Source organism: Mastigoproctus giganteus, chromosome 1 (genome assembly GCF_048544385.1).
Source record: "Mastigoproctus giganteus isolate SK-2022 chromosome 1, ASM4854438v1, whole genome shotgun sequence".
In the NCBI taxonomy this organism is placed as follows: Eukaryota; Metazoa; Arthropoda; class Arachnida; order Uropygi; family Thelyphonidae; genus Mastigoproctus; species Mastigoproctus giganteus.
Window position 1 is genome coordinate 229,923,313 of NC_143575.1, and position 16,241 is coordinate 229,939,553.

The following is a 16,241-nucleotide window of genomic DNA, read 5'->3' on the forward strand; positions in this document are numbered from 1 at the left end:
TTTTCAGTTATTATATTTTTAATAACTGAAATTGTGAAAATATTAAGGTAAACTTATTATTTTACAAATAACTGAAAATATAATGTCAAGCAAAATAACTAAAAATATATATATTCAGTATATTTCTTACAAAATTATAATAAATTCTGATATGAATTTTGATAAGAACTTACTAAGAAAAATCATATCAATATAGAAAGAATATTTTTTCAGTGTTTAAGGTTATAGTCTTTGCCAGGGCTGCACAAAAGTAAGGGGAGTGGGGTTCCTAAGCATTTGCTAAATTGTTATAACATAATTATAACCAAAGGGAGGGTGGTGGTCCAAACCCAACCACACACATCTAGGCCACAAGATTTCATTCCACTGTCCTGGCCTTACCTTATAAATTCCTGTCTATAGACACCTTGCAGAAAAGTTAAGGGTGTCCAGCATCTAAATACAGAAGGGAGGTTCCTAAACATTTGCTAAATTGTTATAACATAATTATAACCAAAGGGAGGGTGGTGGTCCAAAGCCAACCACACACACACACCTAGGCCACAAGATTTCACTCCACTGTCCTAGCATTATCTTACAAATTCCTGTCTATAGATACCTTGGGCTGGTTGATAGCTTAGCCTTTGTGGACAACCTTGTTCTGATCATCAAGGCAGATGCTTAAGGCACAGGCACAGCCTTTCTGAAGTCACAACTTCAGCTAACATGCATAAACTAGCCATATCAGGTGAAAAAACAAAGTACTTTACTGAAAAGGTCTGTACTTGTCACAAGCCCCCTCTCCCCACCATCAAGATTGATGGAACAACGATCAGACTAGTCACAGAGTTAACTAGGCATCATCTCTGATTCCAAGCTAAGCTTCTATTTGCACCTAGTGCATCTGGCAAAGAAAGTCAGAAATTATGCATCTATGATCATCAGGGTTGCCGGATGTGACTGGAGTCTTAAAGAGAAAGACCCTTGTCCTTATCCATAAAGCTGTATTTCTTCCCATTATCCGTTATGGGGCAGACATTTGGTGTGCCAGGGTGACAACTATCTGAAATAAAGTTATAAACTCAAAGTTATTCAAAGAATAATTCTGTCACTTGGGCTTGTTGTATTCAGTAACCTGCTCTACAGGTTTGGCAGAAGTGCTCCACCTTGATCTGGAGGTGATACATTGTGAGGTTGCATATAAACACAAGTAGAGCATCCCAAGTTTGTAAACTGAACTGGACATTGCTGATGATGCCAAGCAAGAGAAGAAATGGAAAGCAAGAGAAGAAATGGAAGACTTGACCCCCGGCTCCAAACAAGACATCTGACACCTGTTTCTGGGCAAATATAAGAACCATGACCTCCTGATGCAGGAAGTTACTACACATCTACTCCAGACACTGGACTTGTTCCCTAACCCTGACATAGCTGAAGTCGTGCCAAAAATACATGAAGTGGGATTAAACTGTGCTAGCATCTGACTGTTGGCATGTGTGGACAGCCGTAGCTAACACTTCACATACACAGGACTCAAGACCTGCAAATGCCAGGATGTACTGATGTAGGGAGTCTCTAAACTCCAGTATCCAACTTGGACATCACTGACACCTGTCCTCAGGCAAGTGCCGAATCAGCCACCGATAGCATGCCTATCTCTGGCCCAGGTTGTTTTCCTCCACTTAACGCTGGTAAATGCAGGCTCAGCAGACTGCAGATGCCTGCCATAATTTAATCGAATGGGATAACACAGCAGGCCTGTCATGTACAGGTGTGAGACTTACTTGCTAGTGTTGGGCTGGGGCCAATGCAGGATGACATGCCAAACACATAGGACACTCTGTCCCTATGGGACAGTGTGTCCTGTGTTTAGAGTCCCCTATCCCCTACTTCCATTTTGCCTAGTGAGTTCCCCTTCCTCCCATCAACCACTGCTTTTTCCCCAGTAATTTTCAATCCTTAGCCTATCTCTCTTGTGTTCCATTTCATTTTTTTTTTTTTACATAGGCACTATGACTTTGCTCTATTACTCTTTAGGGGAGCCCACATGCTATTTCAATAAAAATGTGATTTTTTTTTTTGCTCTTCCCAAAAGGTTTGGACAACTCTAGCGAGTAAGGAGAGCACTGTCAGAGAATCACCCTACTTACCCAGCCTGGCTCCCCATGTCCATAGATGGTATCTAGGGGTTGGTAGGGGTTGGTGGTGTTCCACAGGATATTGGGCTAAGTGGCCAGATGACCAACATACCTCTGTGCTACAACACACACACACACACACACACACACACACACACACACACACACACACACACACACACACACACACACACACACACACACACACACACACAATCTGGTCTTTACAGACCCTGAATACATCACAGACAGGCTGTTGTGGAGTTGGGGGACCCCTCCATGCTTCTAGAACAATTTACACTATTTAGAAGATGTAGTTGCTTTAAATACTAATCAATTCATTTTCTTGGTTCTCTGCATTTTCCATGCTCTGTGCATCATACTTAAAAGCTCATAGCAAAATGAATAAGATGTTTGTCTAAAAATCTTCAAAATGACATCAAATGCTCTTATGATCATACAGGAACTCTCCAACTTATGTAATACTTGACTTACGGAAATTCGACTTTACGTAAGTTTTTGCCGGCCGGTGCAAACTTAAAAAAATCATGGAAACATATTTTGCATCCCGTAGGAATAAATGAAGGTATTGTGAAAATATCGTAATGTGAACCCAATAACACATTGTTTTTTTTTGTAATTCATTCCAAGTCCTTGGAAGTTGAAAATTTTGCTATATTACTAAGCTATTCATCTCTCTAAAAGGTCATTTTTATAATGGAAATTGCACTACCCTTTAATCGTTATCATATGTTCCCATTATAAGAATCAATTTTGAATGCCTTTGTGATATTTTTCTAAAACACATTTCTGGAGGTCACAATCATAAAACAATAAAAACAATTTGCACTTTCCCGTTTATTGGGCTTTTCTGTTAGTGCATCTAATTATAAATGGGGTAGTAAACTCGATCTTATTACATTTGTGATAATACCGATAACTGCAATTGTGTGGTTTTACGCTATTATGGTGAAATGTGTTCCCCTTCACTGAAATCTTCAATCAAATAAAAAAACAAATTTTCAGAAACTTCTCTTCATTCCTATTTACGTATTACAATGATGAAGGGAAAGCAACCAATGAAAAGTGCAAGTGGTGGTAGTGCCAGGAAATGAAACAAAGTTGATTTAGAAATGAAGGTGAAAATGATTAAGAAGTACGAAGCAGGACAAAGTTTGTCATCTGTTGCAAGGGAATTAGGTCTCGCTGCTTCAACAGTGAATACTATTTTAAAGGACAGTGTGCATATAAAAGAACATGTCAAAGGATCAATGCACTTAAGATCAACAATGATCACAAAACAGCATTCAGGTGCTATATCGAAGATGGAACAGCTATTAATAATATGGATGGAAAATCAGATTCAGAAGCACGTGCCCCTGAGTCTAATGACCATTCAATTATTTATAAATATATTAAGGATAAGTACGGCGAACCCCAACCCAAGTTCGTGGCAAGCAATGGGTGGTTTAATAGGTTCAAGCATCGCTCTGGTTTCCACAATGTTAAAGTATGTAGTGAAGTCGTCAGTGCTAATTCTGCAGCTGCAGAGAAATTTTGTGATGTGTTGGAAAAAATTATTGATGAAAGCAGCTATTCAACGCTACAAATTTTTAACGTTAACGAGACTGCTCTGTATTGGAAAAAAAATGCCGGATCGAGCATACATTGCCAAAGAGAAAAAGACAATGCCAGGTTTCAAGGCTTCAACAGATAGGGCCATGTTCTTGCTTGGGGTTAATGCAGCAGGAGATTACAGATTAATACCACTGATTGTGTACCATTCTGGAAATCCTCGTGCATTAAAGGACATCAATAAAGCCAACCTACCCATGCATTTCCAATCGAACCAGAGAGCATGGATAACAATAGCTCTCTTTGAGGATTGGTTTAAGTGTTGCTTCATTCCCAAGGTTGAAAAATATTGTAAAGACAACAACGTTCCTTTCAAGATTTTGCTTCTATCAGATAATGCTCCTGGACATCCTACTCATCTAGATTACTTCAATTCGAACGTGAGAGTCATATTTCTACTGCCAAACACGACTTCACTCATCCAACCTATGGATCAGGGTGTTATTTCGAATTTAAAAGCATACTATTTACACAGAACATTTGCTCAGGCATTGTCTGCAGTAGATGATGAGAAAAATTTTACGTTAAGAGACTTTTGGAAATCTTACAATATTTACCACGCCATCTTAAACATTAATAAGGCCTGGCCGGAAATTACTAAAAGTTGTTTAAATGGCACATGGAAGAAAATATGCCCATGGCACGTAAAAGGTTTGAAGGATTTGAAAAAGACGAATCATATGAAGAGGTTACAGATAAGATTGTAAAGGTTGCAGAGCTACTTCATTTGGAGGTTGATGCCAAAGATGTGGGAGGAGTTAATAGAGGAAGAAGAGAAGAAATTATCTAACAAAGAACTTATTGACTGGCAGGCAGCAATAGTGAAAGAAGAAAATGCTGACCAGGCTCAAGATGAACCAAATGAGCAGCTGAGACGCTTCATCACCAGAGAGATGGCAATGGCATTTTTTTGAAATTGCATCGGCAATGGTGGCAAGGTTTGAGAAGATGGATCCTGACAGCAAACGATTCGTAAAAGTTAACATAGGGGTCAATCATATGCTTGCTTGTTACAAATAAATCTATGATAAAAAGAAAAAAAAAAAAACCACCATCCAGTCATCCATTAATATGTTCTTTCATAAGGCTGAGCAGCCGACCCCTTCTAAATCTCCACAGCCCTCAACCTCCGCAGCGGTGTACTTATCAGCTGAAGACATCGATTCCGGCAACGATGCTCAAGAGGTAAAACTTACTGACGTTATGCCTGTCTCTTTTTTTGTAATTTTTGTAATTCTCTTTTTTTGTAATTTTTGTAATTTTGAAATTTTTCTAAATTGCACACTTTTGTAATTTTTCCTGTGCATGAGATAAAAAATTGAATAAATACAATAAATAATTCTATTTATATGTTCATTGAACATTTCTTTTTTGATTCAATCAATTCAGTGAGCACAGTTGCGAGTGCGGCACAAAAATGGAAGAAATTCCGACTTACGTAAAATCCAATTTGTGTAGCGTTCCGCAGAATGCAACCCTTACGTAAGTCAGGAAATTCCTGTACTTGCAAATATTTAAGCAATAAAGAGTAATCAAGCAAGAGATATCTGGCAATAATCTCACCAGCAAAGTAATAACCCTATTGTTATATTTTTATTTTTACTGCTCTTATTATTTATATAGCGCACTAGCATCTGAGTCCATACTGCACTGTATGTATTATGTCTTTATGAGTGCCATTATGGCTATAGCAATTTTTGCCATTCAAAATGCAATTTAATTCTTGAAAAGAATGTCACATGCTGTTGTTAACAAAAATGTATAATTGAATATATTGCAACTGGCAAATATGGTGGATAGGTCCCCTCTCAGAGGTAAATGTTTAGTTTTGCAGGTGTCCTGTATGCAATTGATGTATTTTTTATTATCTACAGTAACTATCTTCAGACAGCTACTGTTGTTTATAAAAATTTTAATTACCTAATTGAGGGCATATGTGACAGAAGAGAAGACAATAACTCATTGGTCCGCATCCTAGAAACCACTATAGCAATAGGTTTTGCTCTGAGAGGTAGTACAGAGTTTGTTTCTGCCAGTGTCTATTGTGAAATTCATGTTGTAAAATAGAGGTTGCACAATTATAAGCAAATATTACAGAAAATTGTCCAAGTTCATATAAAAATTAAATTATTTAAATTACATATCCATAATAAAAATTTTGTTAATAAAACTTACTATTATCCCAATACTGACTGTGTCCTTTTTGCACTGAACAGAACTCTCACAGATGCACATTAAATAGCCAGTTACAGAATGCTCCATAATGTTTTCAGTGTTTCCATCTTCTAAAGTTATCCCAGATAATGGATTTACATGTAAGATTAGTTAAGGATACATAACATTCAATACAAGCTTCTAATCTTAATAAAAGTAGCTTTATCTATCTAAGTAGTTAACTTAAATAATTCTCAGGAATTAGCATAAAAAGGTATCAGAATTTCTTTTAACTACTACCTTTCTTCCATGTAATTTTTTAAAAAATGGAGAAAAAAATCTATATTTTAAAAAGTAATAGTTTAACTTCACTGTTCCTATGGAGAAGAGGAATTTTCACCTATTAGCAACAGACACAAGAGAACTATGAAATCATATTAAACCTGTTTATATTTATGCCTCTAAACATATTCACACATGTCCCTCCCCAGTCAATGCAGTATTGTTTCTATACCATTAAACATTATAATCATAAAGGCAGTTTTTTTTTTAATTTTTTTAAAGTTTCATAACCTAAATGCTGCTTTTCAGTCAACTATGTTTTTTCCACAAACAATTCAGAAGCTAATAACACTGCTACATGTGAATGTTTCTGAATGAAATTTTTTTCTAGCCATTAATATTATGATTACTTTTAAAAAAACTGAATATAAATTTTATCTAGCCATTAATATTATGGTTACTTTTAAAAAAAATAAACTGACATGTTTATATTAGTTAATTAAAAACTTAAGAAATGTTTTTTTTTTGGTAACTAAAATATCATTTACACACACTTGTAATCACTTTCGTAAAGAATAATTCTCAAATCAAATAAAACGAGCAGCACATACAAGCAGCTTTCTTAAATAAAAATCAAAAGAAAAATTAAGCTGCATTAGCAATAAAGTTTAGTGTTTCACTGCCTCAAACTGCTGTCCTTTTATTTTATTTATTTGTTTTTTTGTCTTCCTCAACACTATGCACAGTGGGTAGTGTCCCAGTCTGCTCACAAAAAAAAAAATACACGAGTGAGAACATATAACCTATAACCTAAATGCTGAAAAGCAGCATTTAGGTTATGATGGAAACCAACCCAAAATCCACCCACAAGAGTTTTTGACCATAGCACTGTTCACAATTCAGTGAACGTATTATGGTAAGAAAGAGTATTATTATTCTGTATCTCACATGAAGACAGTAACGTATAAAGAATTCAATAAGAGAGCTGTAACTTAGCTTATATACAGTGGCGGACAAAAAAACTGCATCACTTGTGAATTTTGCAAATAATGTGTTTTGCGCTGCATTCTGGGTTGCAGAAATGCTCAAAATGCATTTGTTAATAATGGATATATATCTCTGTGAATGAAATCTAATAAAAAGGATCCACCTGATATACCCAACTGCCATAAATATCTTCCCAAAGGGTAAAATGGTAAAATTAATGGAAATATGAGAAATCATGCAAATGGCAACCATGACAACAAAACATACATTTTATTGCATTTACATGTACAAACTGAAATGACAAGTTAACATAATATTATTCACATCTGGTGAGTATGGGCTTGGCACACCCGGGGTCCTGAGCTGGATATCATCATTCTTCTCTTTCTTGGTGATTCCCTTCTACTTTTGTCTCTCTCTCTCTCTCTCTCTCTCTCTCTCTCTCTCTTAGGGTAACTTGGGAATTTTTTTTTTTTTTGGCTGGTGCAGCATAAGCCTCAGGCTTCCTTGCACCATATAGCTAATAATAATAATGTACTGTAAATCAGCAAAATAAGTCCTCAATATTTTGTTGATCTGGTATAGAGTTAATAAACTTCTGGATATACAGTTGCCCAATTTCGTGGTACCACACCCTTACAATGCTCTTCTGCAGCTGAATCTTACTTGTTGACTTCTTCTGAGCAATTTTAGACAACATTATGTACCAGTAATTTTCAATAGGGTTCAAATCTGACTGTTGCCGGGCCAGACCAACACTGTAATATCAGCATTTCTGAGGTATGACTGCACCTTAAGGGAGAAAAACGAGGGAAAACATTGGTGTATGTTTTAAGCCTTGTGAGACAAGGAGACAAACTCATCATTCAATCTAAATAGCATAAACTTACCATTGCTGTGTGGCAAGGTGCTGAGTCCTGTTGAAAAATTCAGTTTTGAACATCTGTGTGGTGATCCCTAATAACGAGTTTCAGGCACTCCTGAAAGATAGCAGTGCAGTTTCTGCATTCACCGTTCCTTTAATAAACTTAATTCGCCCCACCCCTTTGCTTGTTATGCATCCCCAGACCATCTGACTGGTGGGGAACTTTACAGTCGATGTACAGGATGGTATGCCTCCAATTTTTGTCTTCGCACATATTGCTTCCCATTAGAGCCATGCAGGTTGAATTTTGATTCATCAGAAAAGATGGTGTCCCATTGCTCTTTTGTCCATGAAACCTATGTTTTAGCCCAAGCAAGTCGCTTCTTCCTCATTTGTTGCATCAACAAGAGCTTCTTCTTTGGCCGATAGGCATGCAGACTACATTCCGAAAGCCATCTTTGGATAGTTCGTGCACTTGTTTCAACACCAGAGGTCATCTCTAAGTCCAGTTTTAGACCAGGAGCACTAAAATGGTGATTACGAAGGCATAGCCGTTTAAACATCGATCTTGGGAAGGTGTAGGCACTCTCTTATGGCCTGATCCAGGTCTTCTCTTCACGTCACTGGTTTCATGCTTTAATTTCAGCACCCAGGATACTGTTGACTGGTGGCAGCCTATTTTATCAGCGATAACACGCATAGAAAGTCCTTCCTGGGACAGAGCAACTACTACACTTTTTTTTCTTGGTGTCAACTGAACATATGGAGCCATGCTTACACCTCCACAGAACAGGATACTAATGAGTGTGTATACCCTTCCAGTGCCGTATTTATAGAAATAGCTGATGCAATACCTTGCAATTACTGTCTGTTTGTTGTTTGTTATTTGGTTTTTAGGAGCATTAGCAACTAAGGCCATATTGCTCCGGGGATATGCGGTGGTCATTCTCTGACCTTTCCGCATCCTCCGTATTTGGTGGACACGGGCTCGAACCCCGGTCTAATCAAGAAACGCGTGCTACACACCGCTGCTCCTGCACACCTGTCTACGGAGGCACCGCAATTATTGTCTGACCTTTGCTTTGCGACAAACAAAATGACTGTAATCAAACAATATCTTATACGTTTCACTACAAATGTTACGTTCTTCAAACAGGCCTCTGAGGTTGGGTATGTTCATATTGTAGTTTTAAATGATTTTCACCAACCTTATGTAGAAATAAAACACAAAGAAAACGAAAACTGGAATCTTGATAACTATGTATTTATAATAAGTTATATTTGTCTGTATTTACAATAAATTATATTTAACTTTACAACTAAAATATATGAAATATACATATAAAATATACATTAAAATATACTGGGTTAAGAACAATAAAATACACTAAATTAAAATCGATAAAACCAAAGCTTTCGAAGGCTCCTGCCTTCTTCTTCAGCTTCTTCGTCACCGCTGAAGAAGAAGGCAGGAGCCTTCGAAAGCTTTGGTTTTATCGATTTTAATTTAGTATATTTTAATGTATTTTATTGTTCTTAACCCAGTATATTTTAATGTATATTTTATATGTATATTTCATATATTTTAGTTGTAAAGTTAAATATAATTTATTGTAAATACAGACAAATATAACTTATTATAAATACATAGTTATCAAGATTCCAGTTTTCGTTTTCTTTGTGTTTTATTTCTACATAAGGTTGGTGAAAAACATTTAAAACTACAATACAAATGTTACGTTTTTTTAAGGTGATTAATTTTTTTTTGTCTGCCACTGTATCTCACACATTCACTATTTATAAAATCAACATTATATAACAAATTATGTGAATAAATATTTCTTCCCCCTAGGATATCTTCTCCTATGAGTGTGGACTTTGTGTACAAAGCTTGAAGCTCTCTTGAAAAAACAGAACATTTGTTGTCACTTGCTGCCTTTAATGCAGAAGTCTCTGTCTGTTTCACAACACCAACTTTATAGCCTTTTGCTACTAGACGTTTCACGTGGACATGAAGTCGATGAACAGGAATACTTGCACTCAAGAAATTGTGATCAGGATAGCAGCCAATACTTAGTTCACGAGAAGCAACCTAAAAAGAAAAAGAAAACAGTATCTAAATCTAAGAATACATGCTTTTGGTGGTGGCCAAATGAATGAATAAGTGAATAAGTGAGTCAGACAAGCAGAGCACAGCTGGGAGAGGGATTTTCATCCCTCTACCAGCTATGCTCTGCTTGTCTGACTCACTTATTCACTTATCCCTCTCCCAGCTATTAGCAGAGCTGGGAGAGGGATTTTCATCCCTCTCCCAGCTCTGCTAATATGAATGAATGAATTGTGGATTTGTTGTAAATACAGAAAACCTCCGTAATGTGTTCATTCATAGTTTCACATATTTCAGTAAGTCAGGAACAGCCAAATTCTTTCCTGATTACACCCAATGACAAAATTTAATAAGGAATTCAAATAAGGATTCCCACACAGTAGAACTACTCAATTGCCAATGCCAATTGAGCAGTTCTATTGTGTGGGAATTTAACTTATGTTATGTAATACTTTTTACACAAAAAATTCATTTAAATAAATCGCATGATTTAAATGTATTCACATTTAATTAATTCACTAAACAATATAAAAAAAATAGGTATTTTCACGCTACTATTCTATTACTATAAATAATTGTACATATATTACAATATGGATAACGTGCTATTAATGAGAATGAGCAATTCGTTATACTGTACGGTATGAACATAGATAAACGTATGAACATTCAAGAGGAAAATAATCCTAAATTAATAACATTTACACTATTTTTAATTTATATTTTTTTCCTTATATATACAGAATGCAAATGCATGTTTTGTAATCCATTATACATTATCAAAACTGTTCCTCATGAATATATATTTGCCCACAGCTTTTCTCATGAGTTTTGCATCTACAGATACATTATCAAAACTGTTCCTCATGAATATATATTTACCCACAGCTTTTCTCATGAGTTTTGCATCTACAGATATATTAGAGTTCAATCAAAGTCTTCACAAGGAATCAAGGTTATGATATTATATAAAATTAAATTTGTAATTACTGAATCAGATAACTAAATAATCGCTTTTGTTGCCAAATTGCACAATCTGGCTATTCACTAATGTAGTGTGGATGTGGTAGTAGATCTCGATAAGAGTTTAACTATTAATCACTCTTGAACCATATAAAAATAATAGCACTGAATTCACATGGTTCAAGAGTGATTCAATTGATAAGAGTACTATAAGCAATATTGCAACAATAATCATAGTTTGACCTGGTGGATAAATGAGTTTCATGCAGTGCAATTGTTTTGTGGTATACATATGAACCCTAGATAAGCGTTTTTTCTTTTTTTCTAACTCATATTTTGATTCTTTCATCAAAAAAAGTGATACAAACGACAGATATAAATGGAAAAGCTTATCATTGAGAACAAAGATTAAATATTAAAATGTAATCTTTATATTTTTTTAGTAATTTGAGAAAATGCTAAGCAACAATGTTCTGAACATGGCACTAATTGCATTTTGAATTATGCAATCAGAGCCACGTTTGCAAGGCAAGGGCAAATGGGCCACTCTTCCATAAGGGCACATTTCTGAAATAAACATTTTATATAAAACAAATAAAACTTAAGTTTTAAGGGCACAGTATATGGGCAATACCAGTTAGCACCTTGGGCAAACCAATTTGCCCCAGGTGCTAACTTAGCTAGTCAGAACTCAGTGCAGCTCTGTTTAGGAGTAAAATTACTGTTTCCAGCTTCATTTATCTTTTACTGGATATAAAATGTATTAAAAGCATATAATCTTAATAGAAACTCTTATCATTTACCAAAGCACACTTTAAATTACCTTTAACTCGCCACCAGGCATATTGATTTTTATGATGCCATCAGGGTGTTTGGGGAGCGACACATAATTCAATTTTAAATTACAGTAGTGCAGCTACTTTTCAGTAATTCTCATTTGTTTTTTTCTTAGTGATTACCAAAACTATATGGACTCTAAATACAAAATATTATTTTCATATTTCTAGCAGCTATTTAAAAAAAAAAAAAAAAAAAATTTCATAATGAAAGTGGATTTTCCAGTGTTAATTTCAAAAGCAAACAGCATGGAAATAAACAAATATTTCTCAATGAATTTCAATGAATTTTTATCTGTTAGAAAACAGTTTAATCTTTGAGCATGTCTAATATCACATTCATATCTACAGTAGTTATTTTTAAATTTGTACAATTTGCAAAACAATTATGACATGGCAGCATATGAAGATTTATCAAGAATTTTTACAAAATATGTCAGGGTACCGTGTTCTCATTGAAAATGTAAAATTTCAAGTTCACAGCTGCAATAGTTATTTTTAAGAATTTTTTTTTTGTAAAATTATCCCATTTTTTTTTAAGACTAGCCTGCTGGAAGCCGGCCACAATCAGGCACATTGTCATTATCCTCTGAAAGTGTTAAACCCACAAAGGCTTCTGTCATCCCTAATAGGAAGTACCTTTCAACTTTGACTGACATTAGGAATTGAATGCAGACCACTCACTGAAAGAACAGCCATACTACTGCCCAATCCATTGCCCATTTGTGCAGTAAGCCCAATTGGTATTTGCAATGACAATTAGCAACCACAGAGTCAGTTATACAATAAAATTGAAATATATCTGCTTAACCCAGTGTTTTTTCATAGCCAATTTTATGTTGCTTTTAGTAAGAAAGTTAAATAGTATCAATGTTTTGATTGAAGATAATGCACAAAATGTGGACTCAGTTCAAGTGAAATATTCTGCAAGAAGTTTTATACAATAATGCATTCTAGCAAAAGATTTTATTAATATATAATCATAATAAACTAAAACTCAAGAATTAAGGCAAAGGTGTTGCTACCATAATATGGGTTTGCTTTTTTTTTAAATATGGATTGTTTATTTTCTTTTAGTGATTGTTAATAAATACTCATACCTTTAACTTAATAATAAAGTATTTTTACAAAGACAACTTTATATTCAAAAGCATTTTACAATGCGCAAAAGTATATGTAAAGTATAAGTACTATGATTATAAGTTTTTACTGCTGCCCAGCAGCACATGGAAAAGGCCAGAGTTAGAATCTGGTTCCAATGGGAGGAATTCTTATGGGCTTCATTCACACTATGGCAAAGTTAGTCAGTCTCTGGCAAGAGGTTCATAGAATTTCCCATGTAAATTCAGGTTTTGCATCCAGAAAGAACAGAAAATTGACCACAGAAGACATGCAAATTCCACACACAATAAAATAACACCCCACTGCCTTTAGAGAAATACTAAAACAATAACCTCACAGTATACCAGGTTCTACAATCAACTTCTATAGTAAAATAGTCCTAAAATAATCATTGCTTGTTATATCACTGCAGTTATTTCGCTATTCTTCCACTTTTTTTTTCAATAAATATTTATAAAGACTCTGCAGTATGATAAATTCAAGCTGCAGTATGATAAATTCAATGCAAATAACTCAAAGCCTTTCCAGCTCCCCTTTTTCAGATTTGCTATTATGTCTCATGTCTTTAATGGTATAATTTCTTCAACAATTCAAGCATGCTAATAAGCATGTTATCAAACATAAAAAATTCTATTTATGACATACAGAAAATGTCATCATATAAGAAAACGTAGCTAGCTCTATTTGAAAATGATATTCTAAGGAATGGTGTTCTCAATATATATTCTTATTAATATTTTTATTACTGTTTGGAATAACTTCTAAGGAATACCAGCCTGCAAAAAGCTGTGATGCTCTGCAGACTACTAAATGGTACTTAACCTGGCAGCTGGCATACAACATGTGGCACCTCAGCAGTACAAAAATATTTCCCATACAGAAATAGTTACCAATCTTTCTTGAACTTTCAGTGCCTTCAGCACTCATACCATTTATTTGCTACAACAGAAACTTTTCATTAAAATAAAATTTAAGAAAATCACTAAAAATTAATCCATTAACTAGTGACATAAAATTAATTGTAAGATGTAAATAATTTAAAATAAATTATTAATTTTTCTATTTACAATACAAATAACAGATAGCATGTCTTACTTCAGCATCTTCTCCAAAAAGTCTGTATTTGTAGCCACATTCTATAAACAGGACAGCATCTGGATGCTGTGTTTTCAACTTCAAAACTTGTAGTTCGAGTGGTGTATACCTAAAAGTTCAGGTTTGCAATTCAAAAGTGATAAACTAACAGCCACACTAATAGATGCACAGTACATATAATAGTCATATAAAACTAAAAAATTACTTTTTTTTACTGTTGTATAGAAAAATACAAATAACATAAACAAAGAATTGAATTCATTTATTATTATTTATTATCCATTTGTTTTGTCAGATTTTTTTTTTTTTTTGCAACGATGAAGTATCAATGCATAAAAACTCTGAAAATAAATTAGAATTCCACAGGCACTTTATCATCAAGGATAGTGCAATTCTTTTAAAAACCAACTTTGCTATGACTTAAAACACTTCTCAGGTTCATAAAACAAACATTTTGCCACATGAGCTAGAACTTTTTTTTTCTGAGGATCACTTTGATCCTATACAATATATTTCTCTCAAATTTTTAATAGAGGAACTATGACAAAAAACCCACAAGGGTTAAAATGACCTTCAAATTACCACCAACACATTAAGTGCCCTCTTACCAGAGGCACTAAACTTTACATTACATTACTTCCTACAACTTTTCTACAATCAACTTGTACTCTATGCAGTCATGAATTATAAAGTAAGGAATTATAATCACAGTGCAAAAATAAATAAATAAATAAAATATACAACTTAAACAGCCAATGGATTATTTAAATTCTTCAATAAACTGGAATTACAACAAAAGGTCATTACTTGGTTAAGTCTGTGATTCCAATGATACATGGTTAAAAAAAAAAAAACAAAAACACATTTAAATTCCACCCCTCTCAATGGCAAAACATTAGATAATCTGAACTTGGATAATTCAAAGTAATTCTGATTATAGTCTTTGAATTATCCAAGCTCCACTAACAATAACATCTGCTTCAGTTTGAGAGATTTGGAGATTATTTTTGTCTGTTTTGGATATCCAGCAAAATAATTTCACACTAAAATCTTTATATGGAATTATAAAAATTCACTAAGTACACAATATCAGGTTACTATCAATCTAATCAACTTGGTTAAATTTTACACTATATTAAGATTTTTACCTGACTTTGTCTTTTGAATTTACTACCGAGGATTTTTTAGATGAGGATGATCCAGATTTAAACTCTGCCATTTTTTTTTCTGTTTCTAAGGATTCTGAACAATCAGAATAATTTTCTGAGTTTGTGTCCGTAGTGTTCATTTTGTGACAACTTGTTGATTCAGTGCCAGCAATGTCTTTTTCTCTATTATCTACTAACTCCAGAGGATTTAATGATTCTTCCTGTTGATATGGCATTCCTGCCTTCCCACCATAGTCAGTCTGATTGTCATCAACAGAGAGAGAAAAATCTTGTAGTCTAGTAAGCGTCTTTTTAGATATGTTTCTAGATGACAAAGGCACAACAGAATCATTACTAGAATTATCAGTATGCCTCTTTCCATTTTCCTAAAAAAAAGTAAAAGAAAGAAAATGTGATTTTAATTCTAGCTCAATTTTGTTGTTTCAATTAATCCTGGCACTCAAAGTTGGGAACAATTACTATTGACTACTTACTACTTATAAAAAAATTAAATCAATATTGTAAAAAAAAACTTCAGAATATCGATACCCACACTCTAATATGCATTTTGTATACTTAAAAATATGCTCAGTCTTGTTTAAATCAAAAGGCAAAAATGCTGAGTATGATGAAATTGTGTAATACTCAATCCCTGCTCCACAAGACATATGTAATTATATTATTTAATATATAATAAATTACTTAAAATGGCAGCAGAAATGTTCAGCCTGAACCAAGTACACAGAAAAAATTTTCAATCTTGAAAGGTGTGAATAAAGAGTGTGAATGAGAAAGAGGGCTGAATATCAAAGATCTGTTTGGTGAGCTTCACAGATAAACATTTTGTGCACAAGACATCTTTTAAACAGTATGCAATATTTTTAAGGGCTTTTTTATTATATTATAGTAACTTCTACAGAAAAAACATTC

At 34.2% G+C, this 16,241-nt stretch overlaps 1 protein-coding gene across 1 annotated transcript in view; it reads right to left on the reverse strand.

Annotated features, from left to right (window-relative positions):
- LOC150091578 (DNA mismatch repair protein Msh3-like) overlaps positions 1–16,241 on the reverse strand; it is a 274,897-nt gene that overhangs the window by 249,164 nt on the left and 9,492 nt on the right. Inside the window, exons 2-5 of the mRNA XM_090369011.1 lie at positions 15,312–15,697; positions 14,164–14,272; positions 9,827–10,132; positions 5,928–6,068 (exon numbers count right to left, since the gene is read on the reverse strand). Of these exons, the coding sequence (XP_090225137.1) occupies positions 5,928–6,068; positions 9,827–10,132; positions 14,164–14,272; positions 15,312–15,697 (942 nt within the window). The remainder of the gene's footprint in view (positions 1–5,927; positions 6,069–9,826; positions 10,133–14,163; positions 14,273–15,311; positions 15,698–16,241) is intronic.